General features: G+C 47.2%; 1 protein-coding gene across 1 annotated transcript; it reads left to right on the plus strand.

The window, feature by feature from the left end:
* The first annotated feature begins 7,736 nt into the window (after positions 1 to 7,736).
* On the plus strand, positions 7,737 to 15,635 carry TMEM222 (transmembrane protein 222). Its single transcript, XM_048826097.1, has 6 exons — positions 7,737 to 7,892; positions 11,739 to 11,823; positions 12,362 to 12,393; positions 13,141 to 13,237; positions 13,819 to 13,949; positions 15,523 to 15,635. The coding sequence occupies exons 1-6, from the start codon at positions 7,768 to 7,770 to the stop codon at positions 15,608 to 15,610; spliced, it is 558 nt and encodes a 185-aa protein (XP_048682054.1). The 5' UTR covers positions 7,737 to 7,767; the 3' UTR covers positions 15,611 to 15,635.
* The last annotated feature ends 12,253 nt before the right edge of the window (positions 15,636 to 27,888 follow it).

Consider the following 27,888-nt stretch of genomic DNA (forward strand, 5'->3'; position numbering starts at 1 on the left):
AACCTGCTGCTCTCAGCACTGCTTTGCAGCCACCCCCTCTGTGCAGTGTGGCTGGGAATGACAATGCCAGCTGAGCATTGTCAACTGCCCTAAGCAGAGGCCTTGCCAGCAATCTCTTGACACCTTAAGGGCCCACTAGTTTCATGCTGAATCCCCGTGCTTATGTTGTGAGCCATCTGAAATGTCATCGTCCTTGTAATATCCACCTCTGCTTTGACAAAGCCGTGACAGCTCCGTTGCATTCCAAGTGGCAGCAGCAATCCTGTTTGTTATGGATGAAAACTTCCCTGCTGCCTTCCACCGCTTACCCAGCAACTGGATTATACAGGAAAGCCACTTCACCTCCTCCTTACTACTACGGTAGCGATCCTGTCCTGCTTACTTTCCTGGGGGAAAAGTCCTAGGAATGCAGCATGTAGATAGTCTCAAGGGTTGGAGAGTGCCTTCCTTCACCAGCAGACTTCTGAATCACCACCTAATGTGAGGGCTGCTTCCTCTGTACGTCTTGGTTTACAGGCTATAAATGTTCCTGTGTGGTTTAATGATTCAAACCATTTTGATGTTGCTGTGGACAAGAAGAATCTGTCACAAGGCTTTTTCTTACTACGCTCCCACAGGAAAATATCTGAGTGCTTAAGTTAAACTTTGTGAGCAAATCTACAGCTTTCTGGGGCCAGTTCCTGGATGAGGTGTGGTATCCAGGACTTTCTACCAGCGTTGTGGGTGTTCAGTCCTTCGCGGCATCCGGTGCTTGGGGTGTACAGGCACCTCAGTCCTGCTGTAAGATAGCTATCCAACACCCTGACTTCCATTTTTTTTCTGTTCACACCTTGTACCGGTTGTTAAGAGACAGCTCTTTAATACTAATCTTCATAAGAAAGTTCTGAGAGGGTCTGGTTTCCCAGCTGGCTGACCAGAGAGTTGAACCTACCAGAACCGTGCTGTTAGTCAACCACCAGTCTCTACTCAATGTGAGATTATTAAAATAACTTGAACCTTGAGCTCTGGCAACCTGCTACTAGACAAAAAAATCTGTTCCATTTATCTTCAGCCTCGCACTGCTCGTTCAGTGCTGCTTTCTCCCCAGCTGTATAAAAGGGTAGTTTGCAATAAGGAGAGAACCAAGTGTTCACTGACTGACTGCACAGGAAATGCCCTGTGTGTTCTGAATCAGTCACAAAGGTGTATGCGGGCTTTACTTTCGTCTCTGCTGTTAAGCCTCCTCTGGCAGAGTGTCTTCAGAGGTGAAAGTAACTCTGGCAGGAGGCTTCTGGCCTGCAGTTGTTCCAGTTCATGCACTTGATCACACCAGCAGATGCACTCTATCAACTATGCCCTTATTAGTGTGTTTTAATAATTGCATCAGCTCTTGGGCTGAATTTGTGGGCAGAGAGGTGGTGGTAAAGATGGAAGGAGCTAGTTGGAAGCAATTAAGAACAGGGAGAGGTTAGGTTGTGTATCTCTAAATGCTGAAGAGGTAAATGTGAGCCCCCTGGAAGGGAATAGTGATGAATAGCTCTTGGGCTGAATTCAGCCATGAATGCAGGTAAAACTGCCGCCTCCCCCTCCCCCCGCGCCAAATGGTGGTGCCTCATTGCTTGATTTACATTACAATCTAGTGGTTTAGTACTGCAGTGACACCCGGTCAGTGGGACTAAGCTGTGTCTCATCTCTAACGGGAGGTGGGAAGAAGTATTGGAAGCACACCACAAAGCAAGCTGCTTTCTGATGAGGGAAATCTCTCTTCTGAAAGTAGTGTCCCTACCCTAGTCCCCTTAGGAGTAGGACAGGCCTGGCTTACAGTCCTCACTGTCACATGAAACGAGGCTGCCTCTGGACCACACCGGTGCCAGCCAAGAACGGGGATGAAGAGCCCTGTGTGGGCTCTTCAGTGTGTTTGTGTTTACTGAAATCAGTGGTGGCTGTGGATGAGAGAGTTGAATGATCCCACATCTGGCTTCCTGGGATTGTTCCTCTATCATGGCTCCACTGGAAACATAACTCTTTTCACACTTGCTACACCTAGAAGCTGCCACATGAATTGGTGAGCACCAACTTAAGTGAGAGGCAGGGAGGGGAAAGTGCGGCTCTGAAATGGCATTGATCCAGAGAAGCCTCATTGTTAAAGGATGGGATGAGGGAGCAGCCTTGGTTTTTGGTGTGTGTCCCTGCTTGATATCGCCACAGCCAGAAAGAAGAATCTGACATTTCTGCTCCTGTTTAGAGGCTGTCAGATTGCAGAAGGCACAGGCCACCAAAAAAAAAAAAAAAAAATCCACCCACCATAGCTTTTCACAGGGAAGGGAAGTATTTTCAAGTGTCCTCTGTCAATTTTGCCTAATTGACATTCCAAACCGTTTCCCCAGCCTCTGGCCCACGGCATCAGCTGCCCCTGTGTGGCTGCTGCTTCATTTGTCAACGTCGCTGCCTTTTTTTGCTGAGTGGTTTGTTTCTGGCAGCTCCTATAATGCTTCAGCTGTCACAACAGGCAAGGCTCAAGAGAAGGCTGCTTAATGAACAAGAGCTGGCTGCATGCCTGCTTCTTTCAAGCCTCTACTATGAACATCTTAGCCACTGCTTGAAAGGAAGCAAGCAAGAGATGCAATTGAATTCCTTGCAGCCTGGGTCCTATCTATGAAGAAATGCCACCTGCTTGGATGAATCCAATCTGATGCACTCCTGGGGCTCTTCCTTCCCAAAATGGATGGGCCTGATGTGTTCTTCTCTGAAAGGTCTTGGAGCCCCTGGTGAGCGATGAGCCTGCAATCAAGTGTGGAAAGATCACTTCTGCTAGTAAATTCTAGCCTAGGAGACAGCAGAACATTTCCTAATAACATGAGACCAGGGTCACTGGGGATAAACCCACCAGCATAAGAACAAAGGTGGGAGGGGGGAAATGTAATTGGATATGGTACTGCTCTCACAGTGCTGCTTGTGTATGACTGATGTTCCATCCATATGGTGATGCATGGAGCATGCTGGCAGCTATTTTGTGTCTCAAACTATTTCCCCCATCCTAATTTTATTCAAGGAAGAATTCCTTGCGGCTTCTTTTTCCAACTGCATCCACTTCCGCCTGCTGACTGTTCCTATCCTATGCAGATTCGTGGGAGAGGAATGGCAACAATGAAAGCTTGACCTATCTACCAATTGTCACTAGGCAAGGCTTGATATCGCTGCAGCTGTCCCCTCCCTCCACTTCAAATGGATGGATTTCTACCTGGGGGAACCCTCCTGTAGAGTCTAAAAAAGAAATGTGATCTGCTAGTGTGGGTTATTTCCTGTGTGTGTGTTTGTGTGTGTGTGGTGGTGGGGGGTGCGGAATTTAAGGAGACTCTGGAGTTGAAATGTATCTCTGAATTATCAGTTCAAATCCTGCCCCAGGACAATCAGGTTCCTACTTTCTCTGACAGCTTGATCCACACCACTGCAAGAGAGGCCTGGTTGTTGGCATGCTCAGCAGGGAGCCAAAAAGTCCAGATTGTCTGAGGACGAAACTCTTTATCACTAGAAGTGGTCCTGTCATTGTTCCCCATTCCCACCGAAGGCAGGACAAGAAGTAATGAGCTTAAGGTGCGGCAAGGGAGAGTTAGGTTAGCTATTAGAAATTGTTTTTCCTAACTCTAAAGATCGTTAAGTCTGGCATAGGCTTCCAAGTGGAGTTGTGGAATCCCCATCACTGGAGGTTTCAGCAGCTTGGACAGATTCCTGCTAGGGGTGGTCTTGGTCCTGGCCTCAGCACAGGGGCCTGGATTTGATGACTTCTTGAGGTCCTTTCAGCCCTATATTTCTGTGATTCTATGACACTGCAAGGGAAGCTTAGCCTGTTGATGCCACTGTGGCTGCTCCTCTTCTGTGCCTGAAGAGAGGGCCTAGGCCTCAGTACTGTGCAGCTGGCAGCCTCTATCAACACTAACAACCACCCTGTTAACTAATATGAAATGGGCATACTAGCTCACGTGGGCAGTGGTGCCAGAGCAGAGGACAATGTGCGAATCTTAACAGCATCCCCTCACGCTCTTGCTAAGTGCTGCAGCCAATGACTATTCACCCTTTGCTTTGTTCTAGACCACCCAGAAAAGTTAGTCTTTTAATCAAACACTCCAGGGTTTTGTGTTTTATTGTCTGTCCTAGATGTTTCATGCAGTTTGTATGGTCACAAGCTTGGCCTTGCTTGTTGGTAGGGGAGAATTATTAGGGCAGGAACACTCTCCCTTTGATTTTTCTTCATGAGGTTTGGTAATGGAATATCTCAACATTTACCTCCAGGTTACCAGATTGAAGCCTGGCATGGAAGAAGGGTGTTACAATCCGAAGGCTTCTCTGTTGTCTGGGAAATGGATTGATGGGTGTTGACCCAGTTCATATTAGATCAGTCTCCACATCAAAAATGCCCTTGTGACGGTTGGCTTCCTTATGGGAAACATTAGTAGAGATATCCAGGAGTGAATGAGCTGGATAGACTGAATGTAGCTCTCTTACCTAAGGGTAGTTGTTCTAAGGCATTGTTTAGTCCAGCATTCAAGGTAGGATGTTCGCTAATGTGCTAACTACTATCTTCTAACAGTTTTTAGTGTAGGTAAGGCAATGTAGACTGACATGCTAAGCTTGTTGAGTCGAACCCTCAGTCCCTGTGGACTGATTAGCACAAAATGTACAGTGCCTTGTTTGTACTAGACTCTCAGAATGTGTTAGCTGACATCTTTAAATTCTAGTCAAGGCCAACCCTTAATCAAACCTGATGGAGCACGGGGGAAGCTTGCAGTGCTGGTCTTTATACTGCATGTGCTCTGTGGCTAGAGGATCTCAGTTGCCAAGGTTTTCAAACTGGAACTTTTCACCAGCCTGAAATACATTTAAAACATATAAACACCCCTTCCTCCCCTACATTATATTTTCCAGCTACTTCTCTCCCAAAAAAAATCTCTAGATAATGCAGTTAACTTTAAGGCAGGAAGGGCCCCACTAACTCAGTTTAACAGTGAGATGTGTAGGCCACAGCAGAAACAGAGGCATGGAGCTGAAATGGGAAAATCAACTATGAAGGACATGATCTCCTACTTGAGAATGAGCCCCATGGTCTATGAATTTATACTCTGCTAGCTATTGGGAATAACACTCAACCTTTCTTAATAATAAACTGCATCCCCAAAACAACCCTTGTATTAATGCAGTGCTTTGGATTGCACTGCAACCCCTTGGTGTTTTAAAGAGACCTTGTGCAGAATGAAGCCAGACATACAGGCCTAGGAACTAGTCCAAGACTTTTACTAGCAGAGCTCCACCAGCTGGCTTCTAACTCTGCAACACTTTAAACATTACTCATTGCTCCTGTGAGCTGTAATAGCAGCACCCTGCCACCGCAATCTTCTAACCTTGAAGGGAAATAGTCACAGATCTTGGTGTAAGGAGGAACCAAGGACTTCTAGAAGTATAACAGGGGTACATAGAGGAATGTGCTGTATGTGACGCTCACCCAGGTAACGCATCAGCTTTTGGTAGGAGCTAGGATAAAATGTCCTGCTCTCAGGATACAGTGAGCCAATGAGAGTGGTTTGGACAAGGTAATTAACCCATTTTCTAACTAGTACAGCAACTTACCCCTCAGTATCCTGCTGAGAATGTTGTGGGGTTGGAACTTGGAATAAATAAATTTCTTTTTCAGCTTCCTCATGTAGTTGAATTCAATTTCCTAATAAAGGAGTTATTTTTCTAATTTGATTCTGGATTTGTAACTATTACTCTAAACACAGTACCAATCCCTGCCGTACCTCAGAGAAATGTGTCTGTCTGAAGCTTGATTAGTTAATATTTATAAAATGCTTGGGGATCCTTGGCTCAGATTCACAATGGAAGGGCCAGGGATGTGTTGTTTCTTCCCACAGTTATTCTTGTATTTTACCTGATTTTCTGTTCTCTTCTTGATTGATAGTTACCTATTTCCGTCCTCCCTCAGGTGTGCTGCTGTTGTCCCTACACGTTCTCCCATCTGTCCTAATTTCTTTTAACTTTTGTACCTAATATAAATGTCCTCAAGTTTTCCTTACAGATTCCCATCCAGGACTTTGGAACAGTAAAGAAAAGATCCAGCTAACCATTCCTAGAGTCTACACTGAGCCTAGTACATGCAAAAGAGGGTTAGGTTTGCTGGAGTTTAGTTAGTGCTGCTGAGTGGATACCCATGTGCTACAGACATGATCAGTAAAGGTTATGGTCATCCATCACTGTCAAGTCTCATTGCCTTGATTTATGGGTCTCCCAGCAACTGAGAACACAACACCCTATTCTGGGGGAACAAAAAGCACTACTGTGATAGTGGCATTAAAAAAAAAAAAGTACCACCAAATCTCCTGCAACAATGGATGAATAAATTCTCAACATGAACCAGAAACGAAGGATTCTGAAACCTTGGACGAGACTTGCAAAGAGAAGGCAAAGCAGAGAAATCTGTCATTCCTGCAGAGGGGACAGCTTGTACCAGCTCCAAATGGGGAGTGCTCCAGCCATCCGTGGGCCTGTCACAATGCAAATGAAACATCAGTGATGCAGACTTTCTATCAGGAGAAAGAAAGAGATGATCCCTCAGGGGCAGCTCTAATGAACAATACATAGCTATTCCTGCTGCTTCAGTTTGGCATCATTAGACACAAGCTGTTGTAGGTAGTACTTTGTTAGGAAATGAAGAAATTCCCCTTTTTGGGCATCCAGCCAGGGCCTTTGATGTAGCTCCCAATTCATATGAATTGATAGCATTTCCTTTCCAGAAGGAATCAGCACTTAAATCTGTCAAAGAAATATTGCACCACCTTGTAGGTGTAGGGGAAAGATTTGCTTTTAAGAACATAAGGCTGTGTTTTTTGAGGACTAGGCCACCCTTTAAAGGACTACCCCTTTAATGACACACAATCCTTATGGCTGTTTTTTCATTATTTATTCTAGACTCTTCACAGAGCTGTGGTGAAGAGCGGTATGAAAAATAGCAAAGTCCCTGTCCGTTGAAAGGCAGGTATGGTTCAGTCCAGCTAGAGCAGGGCTTAGTCCCAAAACTCAGATTGAAATCTGAGCGGGTAGAGAGTCTTGGGAACATTTGGATCTGGAGTTTTGGTTCAGGCTCATTGCGTGGCTGGTTCATATAAATATCTCGTCATACCCAGCAGTGGAAACGTGACACTGAAAAGATGCAAGATTTGATGCGGATGAGACGCCACTGGCAGGCACCAGCTTTCGGGCTGACATAACCTAGAAGACGTGGCCTGCCAGGAGCGAGGGGCTTGAATCAGCACCTCCGACACCTGTCTGGACGAGTCTCGCTCTGGAGGTTGCAACCTCCAATTTCCTGCTGCAGGAGGGGCTGGAGGAAACGCACGGGCCTGACCCCTGTCCTCAAAGGGGTTTAGGCAGGAAGCAGGCCCATACCTCCAAAGGTATGTAGATGACACAGTGCTTCCCCCCACCCCAAGGAGGGGTGGGATCTGTGGCCCTGTGTGCACCTTGGGGCCCAGCTCCAGTTCTGGGGCAGGGCTCTATGGGGGGGCTGGGGGCGGTAGGGGGAGCTAAGGGTAGGAGATCCTGGGGGTGGGGGGGCCGTGTATGGGAGGCTGGGGGGGGTGGGATATAGGGGGCAGGGTGGCTGGGGGGGGCGGGTTATGAGACCAAAGGGCCCAGGGAAGGCCGAGGCAGAAGGTGGCGCGCAGGCCCCGCTCTCCCTAGTTACCAGACGGCCCCGGAAGCGCCCGCGGTCTCCAGGAAGTGACGCGCTCCCCGGCGATGGCGGAAGCGGAGGCCGCGGGGGGGAAGATGAAGCAGTTTAATGGCGGCCCGGGGGCCGGGCTGGAGCCCGAGCGGGGCCGCTTCCCCTACTGCGTGGTGTGGACGCCCATCCCCGTGCTGACGTGAGTGCGCCGCGGGGCGGCTCCGGGTGGCCAGGGCCCCGCTCGGGGTCTCGGCTGCCGCCCGCGGGGCCTGGCTGCGTGTGTCCGGCTCTGCCCTGTCCCCGGGCTGCTTTGGGCGCCGGCCCCGCGTTACTCGTTGGGCGGCCGCCAGCCCCTTCGCGGTAACTGGGCCAAGGGGCGCCCCCCGTCACGCTTCCGGGGCAGTGCCCTCGGAGCCGGCCCCGGGCGCCTCTCTCCGCGGGCTGCCAGATGCGGCTCCCCGTTGAGCCTCCGGAGCCCCCCTACCCTGCACCTTCCTGAGCCCCGGAGAGCCTGGGCTTCCTGTCCCGCGCCGGGGGGGGCTTAGCTCCATGCCAAGCGACGTGAGCTCGGCTGGCAAGAGGCCCTCTTCCCGCCGGACAGGGATCTTTGTGGTGGGGGATAGTGGCCTAACCATCGCTCTTTAAATCCCTACCTTGGGTGGTACCAACCAACCAAAAATAAAACACCGTGGCCTAGGGAAACTCTTCAAATTCTGCTGAACAAAACGTGTCGTAAAAACGAGGCGTCCTTGTGGCGCCTTAGAGAAGAACAAATTTATTGGGGCATAAGCTTTCGTGGGCTAAAGCCCTCCTCATCGGCTGTGGGTTTTAGCCCACGAAAGTTTATGCCCAAATAAATTTGTTCGTCTTTTAAGGTGCCACAAGGACTCCGGGTTGTTTTTGCTGCTACAGACTAACACGGCTGCCCCTCTGAAACCTGTAGTAAAAATGTTAGCTGAGGTACCAGCGCCGTCGGCTAAAAGCCATGGTGCTCCATTGTGTGGAGACCTGGGTTTGAATGTTCAGTGTCTAGCTCCCTAGCCCTGCCAGAACGGTCAGTGCTGCAGAGGCAGTGCGTACAGCCCCAGGGTCAGGGTGTGGATGGTCACAGGAGAGCCTGCTTGACAGGGAGTAGCTTGATGAGGTCTATAGAAAAGTCCTGGCCAGTTATCCTAAATACATATTGTAGCTGTGAAGCATGGCTCTGGTTCAGGGAGTAGAAATGGTGGATCCTGGGGGTACAATTAGGAACCATGAAGGTTTTTTTCCCCCACCCTTGCCTCTCCTGTGCTTCAAACCTAATAGGTTTCCCACTACAATGAGCATAGATGATCACTAGGGCAGCCAGGAGCCGACTCACAATCACTACTTTCTCTGTGGCTTTTCTCCTCGCTAAGACCATATAACGTGTACGTTTGTCGAGTGCAAACCTCATGACTTCAGGTTTTTCTATAAGAAGGCATGGTCTCTTGTCAAGGCTGCTTCTGAGCAGCTGCATGGATTTTTACAGTTGGCTTTAGATATGCCCACTGTAGCAGCATGTGGATTTATTAAATAGTTTGAAGCAATTTGAGAAAAAAATATTTATAATTCCTTTATAATGATGGCTGGGTTATTTTTGGTATGCCTTTTCCAATTTTCTTTCATGCAGTTGGGGGAAACAACCCAAACACAGCCATCCCTAGTGATGACCAAACAAGTACATGCAAAATCAGCACACTAGAAAGAGGCATTTGAAAGCAATATAACCTTTTGTTGCAATCTGACTAAAATATCCAAAGCCATAATGAAATTATTTTGATTTGTTTGCTGGTTCTTTTAGTGGCTAGGGACTCGTTGTAGCAGAGCTGAGATGGGGAGAAAAGATATTTTATGCAGTGTACCAGAAATCTGAATGATAACCCTTCAACCTCAGGTGGAGAAGAAAAACCATATTACAGCTTTCATGTTAATGAATGCTCTAAGGTTGCAGACCAACTTTCATTGTAACTCCTGTTTTCACCTGCTTAAACATTCCAGGCTTCATCTCATCCCAAAGTACTGTTTAAAAAAGAAAAATGAAGAAAAAATCTTTTCAGCTTTTTAATTAGCTGATTAAGGAGTAAGACATGTATCCTTTTAACAGACCACTGGATATCTTTTCTTTCTCCTGGATTTCCCCTCCCATGTCAGTATTGACAACTTCCTGCAGAATCATCAGAAATCTCATGAGATGGTTGTGATGCTGTGAAATTTCTTGTTGTTTGGCACAATTATCAAATTTTCCTCCTCTCTTCCCAGTCACATGGGCCATTCAGTCCCCATATCTGAATTTAGAGTTTAAAAACTAGGTAATCTTTTTAATGTAGACATGTCTTCTGTAATGTTTAGAACTTCAGACCCAACAGCATCCTGGCAATCAAAAAATGAAATTGACTGTAAAACTCCCCCTATGTAAAAGTGAAACTGTCTGGTTTGTTTTCGTTGTCCAAGATCGTGAAATGCAAAGAATAAATAGTGTAAATGGTGAAAAGTAAATAAAAGTCATTAGGGGGTTGTGGAGATTGGCTTAGCCCAGCCTATAAATATTTAGTGCTAAACAACAACTAAGGCCTGGTCAACACTTGAAAATCAGATCAACCTAGCAACAGTCGCTCAGAACTATGAAAGTAATTGCACCCTGAATGCTGTGGTTAGGTCAAACTAACCTCTGGCATAGACGCAGCTAGATCTACTACCACCTTGTGGAGTGGTGGATTAATTACAACGAAAAAACCCCTTCCATTGAAGTAGGAAGCGTCTACACTGCAGTGACGTAGCTACAGTGCTGCTGCCATGCCGCTGTAGCACTTGTAGTGTAGACGTAGCCTTAGGGTGTAGGGACGTAACTCTGCTAGCTCCTGAAGGCTGTAAATACTGAGGAGGAGGAGGAGAAGATTTTAGGATAGCACAAGATAATTAGATAAAAATATAAACTGATGTCAAGAAACCTTTGGAAAAACAGGACCATTTAGGCTAGGAAATATTCTTCCTAGTGGTGGGAGCCCATTGTCTGGGGGAGACACAATAAGTTTTCAGTGAAAAACAGCCCTGGTGTCTTTTGTCCCAAACTTAGATAGTAAACCCCTTGGGGCAGGGGCCGTCTTTTTCTTCTGTGATTGTACAGTGCCTAGCATTGTGGAGACCTGGTCCGTGACTAGGGCTCTTAGGTGGTGGTGGTATTGAAGTATTTGTATGATTGTAAATATTGGTATAAAGATGGGTTAGATGACCAAATAATTTTTTTCATTGATAACTTACAAGATTCAATTTGTCTTCAAGAGAGCTTCCTTCTAGAGCCAGTGCATTTACCCAGAAAAACTAAAATGGGGTTGCTTCAGATAAAGATTGAAGTGCTCATTCCTTCCTGGTTTCAGATGGCTTGCACAGTGGTGTATTTTGAGAGCAGCATCAGGCCCTGAGACTCCTGTCTTTGTAATAACAACAATTAATCATATTAAAAGCTTAAAGTCTTGGTGCCAATGCAAAGAAACCTAAATTTGTGGAATTGCTTGTCCGGGTGGTGTGGGTTTGGACATTATCTGCTTTTATATTCTCCTACCTGTATGTGTGTATCTGTGTGACCTAGCCTCTGCCAATTTGTGCTCAGCTCTGCTTTACTAGCTGTCACGTCTCTTCCCCCCTCACCCCCAGCACCTACCTCTAACTTGCTAGCTCTGTCTGTCTGTCTTTGTCCCACACAGTTCATTGTGTAGCCCAGTGATTCTCAAACTTTTGTACTGGTGACCCCTCTCACACAGCAAGCCTCTGAGTGCTACCCTCCCCCCCTTATAAATTAAAGACACTTTTAAATATATTTAACACCATTATAAATGCTGGAGGCAAAGCAGGGTTTGGGGTGGAGGCTGACAGCTCGCAACCTCTCATGTAATAAACTTGCGACCCCCTGAGGGGTCCCAACCCCCAGTTTGAGAACCCCTGATGTAGCCATTCTAGCAATCTCCTGACGGAGTGTGTGATCAGGGTGAGACATTTGACGCCGACATTTCATTTGTTATCTTGGTAGATGGCTCTTCCCTATCATCGGCCACATGGGTATCTGTACGTCAGCTGGAGTCATTCGGGACTTTGCGGGCCCTTACTACGTCTCCGTAAGTAGGTGATGGTTCTGGTTGATAAATGAGGAACTTGAAGTTGGCCTGGTGCCCACCCTCCTCAAATGTTTGTGAACGGTTCTCTCGGTGTTTCACATTTCCAAAGTGAAATGAAAGCTTGAAATAATTGCTGCATAAATCCCTGAAGAGCAGAGAACTGCTGTGTGTTTAATTTTTTCCACTGGCTAACCCTGTATTGGATTCAGGGCAGATACAACCATGTTAGTCACCTTTGTGTTGAGGGCTGGCCAGTGCAGATAAGCTGGTTACTGCCATCGAGGATGGGCTAATTTGTTTTATTGAGCAATAAGGGAAGGGTGTCTTTTGACCTCTTGTACCTCCAGAGAAGTATTAGATTCCAGTGACAAGGGTTAGTTTGATGTATCCCACAATACAGGTGAATATTGCCATTTTTGGGTCAAAATCAGGGGTCCAATATTAGTGTAACTTAGAGATTGAGGGGGCTAGGAGAAGATGCATTTATTGAATTTTGTGTGGTCTGTATTCTCCTGAGAGATCTTTCTCCTTTCTATAGGAAGACAACATGGCGTTTGGGAAGCCGGTGAAGTAAGTGCTGCTGTTTCTTTTTATTAAACTTTTAACAAATTCACATGGAAATGTCCTTAATTAACTGAAACCAACATAAATATGTAGTAATATAGGTAACATTCTCAGAGATCAAAGGCCCTAATTCAAAGGGGCAGCTAGTGTATCTGTGCATTCCAAGAGAGAACATTAAATTAAATCTGATTAGAAGCATGACTGCAAAGTTATGGTATTAAAATAATGGGAGAGTCAATATTTACATGACTATTACAGCGGTTAAGACTTTATATTAAAGTAGAATTTGTGGCAATCAGTTGCTGAAAGTAAATGATATCAAAAACTGAGTGATAAACAGTTAATATTCCCATCTTGGTTTTGATGTTTTTATTTGCCATGATGCAAATCAGCTCCTGATTTTTGGACTTTATTCAAATAAACAAGTATGTGGATGGAATTAGGGTTTTAAATTCCACATGAAAATTGGAGTTCAGAACCTAATTTGTTCCACATGTACAATAATCCCTTGCTAGCTGAGGTGTAACTGCTTTAGGTTGGAGGTGGGGGGTGGGGTTCTCCTGATGCCTTCTTATCACATGCACCTCTCTAGAACAATGCAGTTCCTTGAGTTCATTGAGCCTCATTAATGAATGACTGAGGGTTTGTCTGCTGACTCCTGCTTTAAATAGCCCCCTAATGGGGAAGGAAAGGAAACTGAAAGAACAGAAGGTGTAGTGATTAAACTAGGGCTTCTCGTGTCTTCCTTGTCAGGTACTGGAAACTGGATCCAAACAAAGTGTACTCCAGCAGTCCCAATGCTTGGGATACGGCTGTGCATGATGCCTCTGAGGAGTACAAGCACCGAATGGTAAGACTTGCAGCCCTGCCTGCATATAGGCTAGTCTTGATTTAACCAGGTGCAGTGAAACAAGGAAAATCCTGTATTTTTTTTCTTAATAAAATGCTACTCTTATAGAACTTGGACAAATCTTCTAATGTTTCTTGCTCTTCTCCCATCTGTGAAATGAAATTTCTTGATGGGCTGATCCCTTTTTATGAAGCAGTTGATAAGAGCTATGTGATCAAAGCCAGTTCTTGACTGTTTTCTGTGTCATGCTCTATCCTCATGTCTCTGCATCTTCACACTTGCCTCGTGAAAGGCTTATGTTTGTGCACTGGTCCTCCATCTCTAAGGTAATATGGAATCAGAATCCTTCTGCTTACTTACTGCTAAACTGGGAGTAAGCCCTGGGGAATATACTCTCTCAGCAGTTTGTTCTGAACTAGCATCCAAAAGCACCAGTGGGATTGGGGTCCTGTTGAGTTCTATTAGAACTTATTATCTGGCTAATTTTAGGGGACAATCCTGCCCCAGAACGAAGATGGGCGGACCTAGAGGAACCTAATGGAGACCGAAAAATTCTAACTTCATGTCCCTTTCTATTATAGCACAATCTTTGCTGTGACAACTGCCACTCCCATGTGGCTCTGGCCTTAAACCTAATGAGATACGATAACAGCAGCTCCTGGAACATGGTCAAACTTTGCTTCCTCTCCCTCCTGTATGGGAAGTATGTAAGGTGAGCTGCAGACCAGTCTAGATCCTGCAGGCGAGGGGATCTGTTTATTGAAGGGCTAGCTTCTCAAAGTTTCTGATCCTTCAGTGTTTTTCGCCACCCCAGAGAGAAGTGGTTAAGCTTTCACCCATATGTCTTCCGATTGTGTATTGAGGACCGTAGGGCTCAGCTGATAGCATACCTGCCCTTGGCTGGATGATTGTGGGCTCAGTGCTTATGAGGAATCCTGACACTAGCGCACAGCTAAGTTGGCAGGGTTGCTGTCCTTTTTACCAAGATGTTAAGAGCAGGCTTCCCATGACTGGTGAAAGCTCAAGAGGAAAGAGAGATCACCAGTGTCCTGAGCAACCCTATATCTCCATTAAAGGCCAAGGTGTGGTGTGTGAGGTTTTGCTGAGCTTGTGATCTCCTGAGATACTAGTGTTTAACATTTTGCTTTGCGAAGTGCTTTTGGGGGTTTGGTCTATGAAAAGTGTAATCTAAAGCAAATCCTAGTCTATAGCTCCCCATGAAGTCTTTGGCTGCCTGACCCTGGGTCTGGCCACCGCTTGTAATGTTCATAACTGTGACCATACTTGGCAGTGGCCTATGTCAGCCACAGATTTTCTTCTCTCTCTTTTGTGTTGTAATAAAATGAGTCCCGTTTTTTTATTAGGATGTCCACCCACTGCTCTTTGGATTTTTCTCCCAGACCTTTACCACCAAAATTGCTTTCAGCACCATAATAGCGTTCACCTGGGCTTTGTTTAAAAAGAATAACTTTAGTGCCAGTTTCTCAGTCCTAGGGAATGTGATCCTCTGTAGACGCAGAACAGATAGAGCAGGGCAGTAGAGTACAAGCTTCCCCAATACTGTCCTGCAAATGTGTTTTACCCCTGTTCTGGAGGAGCCTCTAGGGGCTTTTAGGGGAGTTCAGTCCCTGTGCCTTAGTAAGTCCTCGGCCCCGCTACTCAAGTTGCCAGCTGTAATAACATTTCATTGCATTTTTGTAACATGGGAATTTATGACCTAGGACTGATCTGATGTGACCATCCCCTTTCATATAGACATCAAATAGCCAGCCAGTGCTAACTGCTGGGCTGGATTTGAACTGACAGCAGAGATCAGTCTGGGTCCGGTTCTGTTCAATATCTTCATCAGTGATTTAGATCAGGGCATAGAGTGTACTCTTACGCAGTTTGTGGGTGATACCAAGCTGGGAGGGGTTGCAAATGCTTTGGAGGATCGGATTAAAATTCAAAATGAGCTGGACAAACTGGAGAAATGGTCTGAAGTAAACAGGACGAAATTCAATAAGGACACATGCAGAGTACTCCACTTAGGAAAGAACAATCAGTTGCACACATACAAACTGGGAAAGGACTGCCTCGGAAAGAATACTGCGCAAAGGGATCTGGGGGTCATAGTGGATGACAAGTTAAATATGAGTCAACAGTTAGGGTGATGGTTCCTCCCTTTCTAACCTGCAACTCTTCAATTATCCCCAGACATTTCTCTCCCTCCCTACCCCCCATACACACCCTCATTATCCCTTATCAGCCGTGTCTCTTTTTAATCCTCTTTCTCTCTCTTGCAGCATAGGGGGGTTCATGAAGACCTGGCTTCCCTTTGTCCTTTTCTTGGGGGTGATCCTGACTGTCATTCTGACCCTTCACTTGCGGTGATGGATACCGTGCTTCCCTTCCATTGGTGCACAAGGGATGAAACTGTGGTTGCTGGATCCAACAGGTTGGGGACACAGGACCCTGGGAGTCACTACAAGAGAAGATGGCATCTTCACTCGATAGTAACGACTCTCACTTATGCTTCCTGGGACTGATGTCTGTCTTTCTGTTTCGTTCCGTCACTGGGGTCTCCCAGTATTTGGGGGCCTGGGGCCTCTGAATTCTGCTGCTCACCCCCCCGCTGGTTGGTTTTGGGAATGTACCCTGTAAGCAATGATCTCAACACAGGGTAATGTTGCAAGGGCTAAACCTGCCTCTTGGTACCTGGGCTGCCTCCTTAGCACAAGCAAATACTCATTGTAAGGTTTTCTGTGATCCCAGGCTGCCTTTACATTACTACTTATTTCCTCTCAGTAAACTTCATCATATGCTTCTTAACTATTACGCTGCCCAGATATGGCGTGAGTTCTGAATTTCTGAGGGGGAGAGGAGGGATCCCCTTATTGCACAAATCTGCTATAGCACACATTTTCAAGTGGAGATTCCAGTCTGTTAGTGGCCATGTTCACCTACTGCGGTATATAATGCCACTCTGCTTGTGTACACTCTCCCTTGTAGCTGGGAGTGAAACAAAAGTGCTGGTGGCAAAGCATTCCTCTGATAACATTCATGAGCATTCTCCTGTGGCAGGACAGCTCTGCTATAAATTAACAGCTTCAGAATGAGGGGCATTGCACTAAAGCGTGCATAGATGTCACGCTGTGGAATGGCTTGTAGCAGTCCGTGCACTTCCAGTAGCATATTACTGCAGAGATCAGAATGTGCACATCTGGTCCAGGACATGGACAATGTAGCTCCCTTGCTCCTGCCTTTGCCACGTCTTCCTAAAATTGCTACTCTTTTCCTGCAGCAGTTTACTTTTCTGGAGTCCCTAACACTTATGTACCGCAGCTTAGCCACACCCTTGCAATAGACTTGGTGATGTGACAGCAGCACCAGCATACTCATGGGACAGTATGTTTAGCTGTGGGTCTCTAAAACATCTTTGCTCTGCTGTGGAGTGAAATACTCGAATTCCAAGCCAGCTGGTGAGTATAAAATATTTATTAAAAGAAGTGTTTGAAGACACAGAGTTCCTCAAGTGCAGTTAACCGCTTCCCTTAGGCCTGGGCCTATGAAAGGTAGCATCTATCCCATAGTGCCGAGTGGTGGCAGTTTTCCTACAGCTAGTCTCAGGTTAATGAACATGAAGATCTATTCGCTTCCAAAGCGGATTCATTATTACACTTTGAAAAGATGGGAGTGCTGCGTTACACTACCATGGCAGCACTAGACTGTGCCTCATGGGACCCCTTATGAAAGCTAAAAAAAAGATTATTGGTGAAGATGCCAACTTGATAGCCCTAGAATCTGCTCACGCAGCACAGTAGAGACAGCACAGATGTGGGCTACGCAAGCTTCTCATAGACATTGGCCAATAAATGTGCCTCAGTCCTGAGCTGGAGGCACTTCCTGGGAAAATCCGTTTGTTCATTCCTTGGCCTCTCTGCTAAGGGTGCCACCCAGGGTACCCAATGTGGTGGCTGGCTTCGAAAAGGTGCCCATTTGTTTGCTGTGAACTGGGGCAAGCACACCGCCTCAATCACACAGCAGGGATTCATTTTTCAACTCTGATGCTTTAAAAGGACAATTCTTTACCGCAGCCAATGAATTCCAGCCTCAAGTAACTGTGTCATCAGTAGCTCTCTACATCCCTTGCTTAGCAGCATGCCATTTTCACTGGTTCCTATGCCTCTTGAAAGACAATTCCAAACCACATTTGTTGCTTTCAGAACTCTCCATGCACTCTCCTCCAGTTCAGGGGGAGGAAAGGGGCTTCTCCTGTGTAGCTCCATCTCTCCTCGCTGGCATCTAATTCTCTTTATCACCAAACACTTTCCCTTCTAGCCTAGGAAGGAGACTGTGTAGACACTGCCTTGTCTTTCCCTTACACCTGGAACTGAAATCCTCTTCTCAGTGTCTCTCCGGCATTCAGTTATTTCAAGCATGAGCAGAGAGCAGGCTGCTGCTAAGTGAACTCTAGGCTGATTAGATATTCAAGGTCTCACATCAAAGTGAACCTTAGAATGAGCGTGTGGTGTCTTATCAAGTTACCTTGTGCTACTTCAGTTATTACCTGGCGAAGTTACTACTGAAGTAACAGGCCTAGCCAATTGAATAGGAAAGATTCCTACACTGCTTTCCTGTGTTACTGCTTGAAGTGACCTGCCAAGAATGACATCAAGGAAGACCTAGAAACCTCTGTGTCCAGAGCTAGAAGCCAACCTGCTTTGTGCAGTAGTAATAGTCCTGATACACATTGGGTCGACTTGTAGGAGTGCTTCCCTGATGTCTTAAGTATACAAGCGTTGCCAAAGTTGAAGCTTTAACACTGTCAGTGGCTGAAGCAGGAGCAAGTCTACTGGCCCCTGTGTATTCTGAAAGCATGTATGCTACCCTGACCATGCGTACGCACTCCTCCCCCACCCCCGAATCTCCTCCCTGTCAGGAACATTAGAAACACTAATAGCTCCAGACTAGAGTATTGTAGGATCTGACGTGGGGATTGTCCAGTGCACCAGTCAAGTCCTTGAACTGATTCAGGCTGGGAATGAATGGGTGAGCACTTTGACTGATGTGGCAGTAACACAGAGCTGGGGTCAATGCTTTGTACGAGTCCCAGCTGAGCGACCAGCTCCCGCTCAGGCCTTGACCCTGGTTTCACAGATACTGAAGGAGTGCCCAGCTGTGCAGGGCAGCCTAAGGTGGCTACAATCTAGGAGGAATCCTAAAGTTTAGGTACACTGCAGCCAGCGGAAATATCCTGCCCTTGAGTGTGCCAAGTTGCCCCACTCAGGAGGGCTGGCCAAAGGAAACTGGGAGCAGCAGAGCTGTGCGAAGAGACATAAGCAGAAAACCAGGGGCCTGTGTCTCTACTGATAAAATTCAGACCCACCAAGCCCCAGAAGCAGAAGTGCCAATGGAAGGTATAGCGTGGATGGGGGAGCAGGTGGATTTTTATGACCATCTTGCCTAACCAGGAGCTGCCCCTGGAGGGAGCTACACATCTGACATTTTCTCTTGGTGTTGACGAGGCTGAACTGGGTGCCCTGGGCTGGTGGGCAGTGAGTGCCCGCTGCGTGCAGCTTTCTTTACGTTGCCTACAAAGTGCATGTTGCCCTTTTTAGAATGGCTGTGTTAAAGTTGAACACCCAATGGTAAGGTGTTGCCACTGGTCTATGTACCCCTCTTGAAAACACTCTCCCTCTAGGGTCTAGCCCTTCCCCACCACTCTCTCCACTGCTTGTCTCAAGCAGGTCTGCTGCAGAGCTTCTTGGATTTGCCTCTGTTCTTTATCGGGGCCCCTGTCCTTGGGGTTTGTTCTCATTATCTCAGAGGGGTGTTGGGCTACTTTGTCAATATTGAATGCTGCTGCTGTGATTTCATAATTCCAGTGGTGGGGAAAATAAACTCCTTTCTGTGTATGTCTCCAAGTGCCGGTTCTTTCGTTGTTCTGTCTCCTTTTCTTCCTCTAGCTGTCAGTGAGGAGAGAGGGATGTATTCCCTGGGCCCAGCTCACTCTGCCCTCTCCCTACTCTGCAGGTCTCAGGGCTGCAGTCTCCAAACTGAGTTTTAGCTGCAAGTCTGTGATTTCGTCCCACCTCAGGTATCCTGACCCACGGTCATTCAAATGCCATCTCTCAGTGCTCCAGCTTGCCATCTGTGATGGGAGAAAATGGGGTTCTTGGCAGAACTGAATAATGGCCCAAGCGTTATCCTGCCTCAAACGGGGAGGCTCTGGCTTCCTCTTCAGAACCCAGCTTTGGGCAGAGGGTTGAGCTTACCATGTGCAGGGCTCCAACTTCTGGTGCTACATAAGCAGGGCGATGCTGTCTTCTGTGGTCCTGCAGCTGGCCCATCTGGTGCTCAGTCAGCACAGGTATGGTCTCTGACATGGCTTGTGCTTCAGGCTGGGGCCCTGGGGCTCTTCAGGCATGTGTCCTCTCCTCCCCACCAGCTCAGCATCTCACAGTCTGTCCTCATCACAGTTACAACTGAATCTGAGGAGTTAGCTATGGCCAGGTTAAAATGGGGAGTGTAAATGGGCCCTTTTCCCTGTTCTGGACTGGAGCTCAAAACTTGATTGTCCCAGGCTTCAGTGCAGTTGCAGTCCCACCTACCCTGTTCCCTCTGCCTGCTGTTACCGCTCCATAGGCTTGAATTGCTAATCCTTGGAGATCACTGACAAACTGATGGAGCAGACGCTGAACCAACCTCCGGGAGAAGAATGCTCTCTTAGATAAGCCCCCTCTTGCTTCGGGAGGTTTAGCCCACTTAGCTGTGAATAGATTCCCTTTTTCATTGTTTAATTCTTCTGTTTTCCTAGAAGCTGCGTGAGACTCTCCAGCTCCTTATCCTGCTGCAGAGCCATCCTCCACTGCCCTCTAGAAAGACAAAGGTCCTGGCTCTTTCATTTCACCGAAAGGGCAGCACTTGGGAAGGAGGTTCTCGCAGTTGCGCAATGTGAGCTGCGGTCTAACCACCCTGTGGAGGGGCTGAATGGAATAGTAGTATGCAAACAGGCCTAATATTGCTGGGTGCATCCCCCACCTAAGCCTGTGGGGGTTGCAGGGTTTAAAACAGGCCTTGGACTAGAAGGATTGCTACATAACAGGCAACAGTTGCCCATTTAATCTGCTATCCAGTGGCCAAAGCTGGATGGTAGAAGAAGGGGAAACCTTAAAAGTCAGTCATGTCTACTCTTCCTGGGCCTTTAAAAATTCTCCCTAATTATAAAATAGCACCGCTGCACAGAGTGAAGTCTTTTCTGCCCCAGTCTCCTTCTTCACTGTCACGGGCCGTGGGGTCTGAAGCCTCCACCTGTGGTCACGTAGGGCTGCACGTAGCCAGGGAGCCCATAGTCCACTGCCAAACATCTGACTGTACGTGCTCCAACAAGAGTGTTGCCTAATGGCTCATACTGCCTTCTAGGCCCTGCTCAGCTTCACTCCCTTCCCCTAGGAAGAGAGAGCCCTGCTCTGCTCCCCGCATTGCTGGCTGTGCTGCTAGCTGGCTTCTCTGTAACTTTTTTCCCATGTACCATGGAGATCACAGGCCTGGTCATATGTGCAAAGGGATCTGCATGGGGCTTCATAAGTCCTTCTTTGCAAAAGGCCCCATCGAAACTAGGACCAGTCCTGAAGTCCTAAGCTAGTTTGAGATCCTGGTGAAAGAGGGAGGGTATGATTGTGCCAGTATTGAATAAGGCCCTTGGAGAGAGGGGAAGCACACATGGAAAATCTCTTTCCTCCAGAGCTCAAATGATTACCAGCTGCACATTAACCTTTGATTCCCCTCGCTCAAGGAACTTCACTGGTGCGAAGGTTCTATGTCCCAGTGATGTCACTTAGCAGGCAGCTTTTGGTGCTCTGTTCTGCGTTCTGGTAACCTATGGCTGCCCTTTACGAAGCAGCAAAACTCAGAGCATTTAAAGCGGCAGGGAAAGACTCACCAGACATTACCATGGGCTGTTTGGCCTTGGTGTAATGAGACCGTTTCAGTCCACTCATGGTCCTCTGGTTTACAGTCTCAGCAGAGGGCAAGGACTGAATGGGCCATGGACGCTGCCCTCTCTTGCGTTCTGAGATCTGTTCTGAGGCACATCAGCTGGGAAGCTTGCCCTGCTAGTGCCCTGACATAAACCCTGTTCTGTGAATGGCAAAAGGCCTTCAGCCCCCAGGGCTGCCAGTATAGCACCGTTCCCCAGTGCTACTCTCATTAGCTTGCATCTTTAAGGCTGAATAATTTTTGTGGCTAGTTCCTCTCTCAGCAGAAGCAGCTGATCCTGGGTCTGGAGAGTTTCTCCTTTGTTGTTTGTCACAGGGTGTTGTCTGCTTTATGTGGCAGAGCCCACAACAAGGTGGAGGAAACTCACCGTGGCACCAGGGCTTAGACGTGCTTGAGTGGGCAAAGTTACCCTAATGAAAAGCAGCTCAGTGCTGCAGGGTCACGGGAGAGGCGCCTGCCTTGATCTTCCTTTATTAAATTCTTCTAAGCGTTGTTTGTTTTGGCTGGCACCATCTCTACCTCTGCTCCTGAAGCAATGCTAGTTGTGATTTCCCCCAATGACTGAGTGTGCTGCCGGCTTGCTGACCCGCGGTGAAGCCATCCCAGTTGCTGCTCCCATCCCCAGCTGCTGTTTGTGCTGCTAGAAAGACACTTCTTGCATTTCTGGGGTCATCTCTCTCTCTCGGATTGAACTGTCTCAATCAGACACGTCCGGCATTTCAAACTGCAGGGAGTGGTGCAGCGTTTGCCACCGGAGTTAGTGGGCTGGTACTGGGCTTGTGGGATGGCTAACCAATTTGGCTCACAGCTCAGATCGTAAGAGGAAGGGATGCGGGTATTTTAAGTCTTTGCTTTGAGAAATCTCCCCTCTACTGTCCCCTGTGTGCTTCTGGGCTGCTGTAATAGAGAGTGGTGTAACAGTATTGGGAATAAAGAAAAGGAGTACTTGTGGCACCTTAGAGACTAACCAAGGTGCCACAAGTCCTCCTTTTCTTTTTGCGAATACAGACTAACACGGCTGTTACTCTGAAACCTGTCAGTATTGGGAATGAGCTGTACCGCTCGAAGCACCTTTATACCAGAATAACTGAGTCCATGCTAGGGGATTGTACTGGTCGATCGAAATTGATTTCTAAACCAATACAACACCTATGGGTGGATACGCTTGAATTCTGGAGGAGCACTAGCTCCAGCCTGGTTAAAGAGGAGACCGGCTTTATTTTTTAATAGGTGCTATTTCAGTGTGTTCTCACATGCACATGCCAGGGCTTTAGATACTGCTGGGCCGTGTCGGAGAAGGAGGAGAGGTCATGGAACAAATCTGGAGTCATTTGGTCACAGGACTTCTGAGATACAGACCGTCCCCCTGAAATGTACATACCTAAAATCACGGACGGGCTTGTACTCGGGCAGCTAGCATACGCTGCCATGGCTACCCTGTTGTGTTTAGTGCGCTAGCTCGATCACAGGTCGCGCATGTACCTGAAATTATCCCTCTAGTGGCAGGGTAGATGTTCCCTCAGTGCCTGTCCTCTCCGAGGTGTCTCCGCTGAGAGTCCCATTTGTGTGATGATCACCGGGAGCAAATAATAAAAAAAACAGCCTCCTATCTAGCACTTGTTCTCAGTAGACCTCAAAGTGCTTTACAAAGAAGGTCAGTATAGTTATCTCTATTTTACAGGTGGGACACTGAGGCACAGGGAGAAGTGACTTGCCCTGGGTTGCCCAGGGCGTTAGTGGCTGAGCTGGGAATAGAATCTAGCTTTCCCGTGTCCCAGTCCAGTGCTCTGTCCTTTAGGACACACTGTCTCCCTGGCCTGAACTAGACTGAGAGCTAGTTGGAGGAAGTATGGCCTTGTGGCTCAGGCTCTGGACTGGAACTCATGAGGTCTGAGTTCTATTCCTAGCTCTGCTACAGGCTTCCTGTGGGACCCTGGGCAAGTCACTTAACTTCTCTATACCTCAGTTTCCCCTCTGTACTGAGTGATCATAATGCTTCCCTACATCCTAGTGTTGTGAGGCTGAATACTGCAATGTGTGTGAGTCACAGACACGACACAGAAGAAATCTATTTTAAAATATCCTGTAAATAAAATCTCTCTTCACAATTACCTTCAAATAACTGATCATTAATTTCAGTCATTACAGCCCTGAGCCAGATTTGAACCGGCAATTTACAACTGGAAGGCTCCATACACGGTTTCCAAATGAGAGTGAAAGGAATGAATGGGCTGCAGTGAAATTCAAGAAAATAAGACCATGGAGACATTGAGATGGCATGATAAGTCCCCAGAGCAGCGTTTGAGTGACTTATGTCATCACCGGAGACCCCACTAGGGAATTCATTATTTTTACAACTTTAATATATGGATCTGAGCCTCCATGCATTTCCCAAGCACTGAGGCATGTACTGCAGTGCGCATCAGACTCAATGATAGCTATTAGTGCAGTTACCGTCAGGATACTAACAAAGGGATTTAAAGTCAGTGTGAATCAGGCCATTTGGACTATATCTCCCAGGGAATGTATGGAACTGGATGTGCTAAAATAGCCACACTCCATTACTGCAGTGTCAGGACATGGGAATGTGACTTTCTGATGCTTGGATGGTGTAGCTGGAGATTAGTGGTGGCAAGTTACCATAGTGGTGAGCCTGGGGGAGGACAGAGGACACACATGATTGTTCTGATTTCTCTCTTGCCCATTGTGCTCCTGATGTGGAGAGAGACTAAGGTATTTAGGCTCCTAACTCCCATTGATTTCAATGGAAGTTAGGAGCCTAAATATCTTTGTGGATCTGGCCCGAAGTGCGCTCACGTCCATTGGAGCTCAATGAGAGTTGAAAGTGCCAACCAACACCACACGGGATCGGGTGCCGACCTACCAAACGCTCTTTGTCAAATCAGCAGGTGGGTTCTACCACCCTGGCGGGCTTGTACTTGATGGCAGCCTGAGAAATTAACCTTGACAACCATCAGTCGCTGAGGGATTTTCCAACACCAGACAGTGGCACTAATCAATTAGAGTGCAGTTTACAAAATGAGCATGTAGAAAGCATTGGGTTATTTTAGGAAATTATAAGGGCCAGATTCTCATTTATCCTGAGGCTCCTTTATGCTGCCACAGTGGTGTAAAGGGACCTTAGTGAAAATGAGATGACCTCCTAAGTCGTTTAGAATACATGTCTGTAAGTGAAGCATTTATGCCCAGATCCTCAAATTTATTGAGTTGCCTAAAATACCTAATTTATTTAGGTGCCTAGCTCCCATTGATTTCAGTGAGACTTCCTTTGAGGATCTGGGCCTTGGAGAGTAACATGTAGGCTCACCTCTTTGAGGAGTACAGGACCCCCCAATAATAATAATAAATGCTTAGCTGTTATTGGTAAAAGTAACTTTCAAAGGTAAGTTTATGATGCACATAGAAAACCTGGAAGGTTTATCATTATTATTATTATCATTAATGTTTAAATTGGGGAATGTTCTATTTATCTGTTTTTTGTTTGTTTGTTTGTTAGTTTAAACCTTGTTTCTTTTTCTGGAAGACTCTATGGATGACTGGAAAGCTAATAGAATTGTGAAATCACAAGTTCCAAGGAAGCGATTGGAAGCAGAGAGAGATTTGCTACATGCACGTTGGGGTTTTTTGTTGTGTTTTGTTGAACTCAACTTTCTGACAAACAGGGGCAAGATAAAAGATTTAGCAGCCCAGCCCCTTCAGGAAGACATCAAGAGCTTTCACACCAGTTCTCTAGTCCCTCAAGGAGACCTCCAGCCATGCACTTGTGAAGTCACCAGTATACTAGTTCCCTAGTCATCCATAGAGTCTTCTGGGAAAACATGGTAAAAAAACACACACACACACCCAAACCCTGAATTATAGTATTTAAAAAATAAAACTGAGCCAAATTCTCCCTTCCCCCGTAACATTTTTTAATCCAAAACTTTAAAGCTTTTTTTATCACAGCAAAATGAAAAAGGCCCAAGCCTGATTTCTTTGTTCTTTGCAGATCACTTTTAATTGGTGTTATGGGCATGAGCCAAAGGCATTACATACTCTTTGTCTGTCTCCTGGGTTGTGTCTGCCCTGATTCCCTGAGCCTGAGCTGTGACTCTTGCTGCTGTCCTCATCTGGCGAAATGAGGCAGACAGAGGCCTTGTTTTTTGAGTGCTTTTGTGAAAGGGGGCGTTTAGACTGTGACCCCACGTTACAACTCATGCATGTTTCAGCACCCTCCCTTGCATCTAGCCAGGAAATGGAGGTTGGTCGCAACCCACCCGGCCCTGTTTGTGTCCCCTTGGGCATCATGTTGCCCAGACTGAGAATCTACATTGCAGAACCAGATTTTGCTGGAGAAGAGGGGGGATAGAGGGGCAGTTTGAGATTAGATCTTTATATATCCCTGCTGGAGCTCAGAAAAATGAATTCTAAACTAACCCCTCTGATTTCCAGAAAGGAAACCATCACTGAAACTACACAGACCTCCATCACTTGCACCAGCTTAGGTACCTTTAACTAGAACTCCCTTGGCTTTGATGGAGCTGAGGTCGGTCTCTGCATACCAGCTAGCCAGCTACTGCCTGTAATAGTTGACTCCAACCTGAGCTGTGGCCATGCTAACTTGAACTGCTAACTTGCCACACGTGGCAGCGAAACAAAATCCGCTCAGTTCTGTAGCTGAAAGTTTCCATGGCCAACAGGTCTCCCGTGCACCCCTCTAAACATTCAACGCCCTGCTGTATCCTTGGGACTGTAGGTCTGATTCCTTGCGGGAGAACCCCTGACATTCCCCATGTGAATTAACATTCCTGGGCAAAAGAGAATTTCTTTCCAGTGGGGGCAGGACAAAACACACCCAGCGGGAGAGGCTGTGAAAGGGAGGGAGTGCACTGTGTGCACCAGTGGTCATGAGCGTAGCTGTGGGGTTAGCTGGAAGGCTGGCTTTGATGTGGGGTCATTTTGCCACAGCTGGATGGAGGGGGATGTCTTTCTCATCCAGTTAGCAGCCCCTGCATCAAAGGGCTCCCTGGTGAATGGTATCAAATTGCACTTAAGCATTAGCACATTAAGAGCTTTTGAAATGACAGCAGCAGTGTCTGGGCTGCCTACGGCCCTGGTGCCTCATGGGCTGCATCCCCCCTTGTCATGCAGGGCAACTAAATAATCCGTTTTGTTTTCAGGGGAGGGAGGGGGATGGAAGCCCTGGGGCAGGGAAGGCTGGGGTTTAGGGCTGCCAGCTGTCTGGATCTCACCAGGAAGGTTTCAGACTTCATTCCTGATCAAAAACATGGCAGAAAAGCTGAGAGATCCCGCTTGGCCATGTAGCTAAAACCCTTCAATTCCCAGCACATGGGAGCTCCGTGCTCCAAATCCAGCGCAGAGGGAGAACTCTGTGATCGGCACATGAAAGGAGAGAACAGGGCAGAGAGCACTGGGAATAGCTCTGGTGGGAGGAGATGAGGGGGAGTTTGGCCCAGATGGCCTTATGGAGGCTTATTCTCAATCTGCCACTTGAACTGAAGTGATGACAGTGCTTAGCACAGCCCCATTGCCTTCCACTGGGCCCTAGGGCTCGCATTAAAGACATATCACCGCCCTCCAGTGAGGTGGGTAAGGAGTCACTTCATCCAGCATTGAAGTGCAGCCACTTCTGGGGAGGGGGGGAGGAAGACAGCAACTGTTTAACAGTCCACATCAACATTGTATAATAATAACACTCCCTACCTCTTAGTGCGTTCCAGCCCTAGATTTCAAAGCACTTTACAAAGGAGGTCAGTATAATTATCACCGTTTTACAGATGAGGAAACTTGCCCATGGTCACCCAGCAGGCCAGTGGTAGAGCGGGAATTGGAACCCAGATCTCCTGCATTCAAGTTTAGTGCTTGATCAACTAGGGCAGGCAGTGAGGGGAAAGCCTGTATCCAGGTGAAACGGAAAGGGGGCCGAATGTTAAAGTGAGCCTGGCACCAGGCTCAATGGCCCTACTCTTAAGGCATGTTTGTTCGATGGCTGCCAGCAGTTAGGCTTTTGACTTTACAGCTCATCCCTGGGCACCATGCGGGACTCTAGCTCCACGTTGACTCAGCAGGAAGACTGTCACATCACCTGCAGCGACCACGTACTCCTTGGTGGTTGCCCTTCCAACTCTGTACCCAGCCTGGTCAGCTTGTGAGATTTAGCGGGATCACGTCAGCACAAGATGGGAGGGCAAAAAAGCTGTCAACCATTAGAGCATCTAAGAAAGGGGGCTTCATATTAATTAGATCATACTGATTTGTACCAGTCCAAGCAATACTCTGCCAACTGGTCTCACCCTCCCAACTGGCAATTTAGCACATGGGTGCAAATAGGTTTGGCGACGAATCTCTCCTGCTGGGTTATAACCCCTTCATCTGTGACACAAGAGTGAATCGCTGACACCTGTCCCCTTCTTTGCAGAGGGTGGAGATGCCTTCTTTGATCCTGGGGGTCTAGGCACCCTGGGTTAGGGTAGAAGTTGCTCTTAGAAGACTCTGAAGTCCTGGGTGGTTGTTTTTCTGTTGGTCACAGATAACTAGTGCAAGGTCCTTGGGTTGAAGACCAAGGTTATAACTCAAGACCAGGTTGGCCATGTGTCAAGCTCTGCTTCATTAGCCTGGTATGCAGAGTCAGCAGAGCTGCTGCCTGGTGA

Source organism: Caretta caretta, chromosome 19 (genome assembly GCF_965140235.1).
Source record: "Caretta caretta isolate rCarCar2 chromosome 19, rCarCar1.hap1, whole genome shotgun sequence".
NCBI classification, from domain to species: Eukaryota; Metazoa; Chordata; order Testudines; family Cheloniidae; genus Caretta; species Caretta caretta.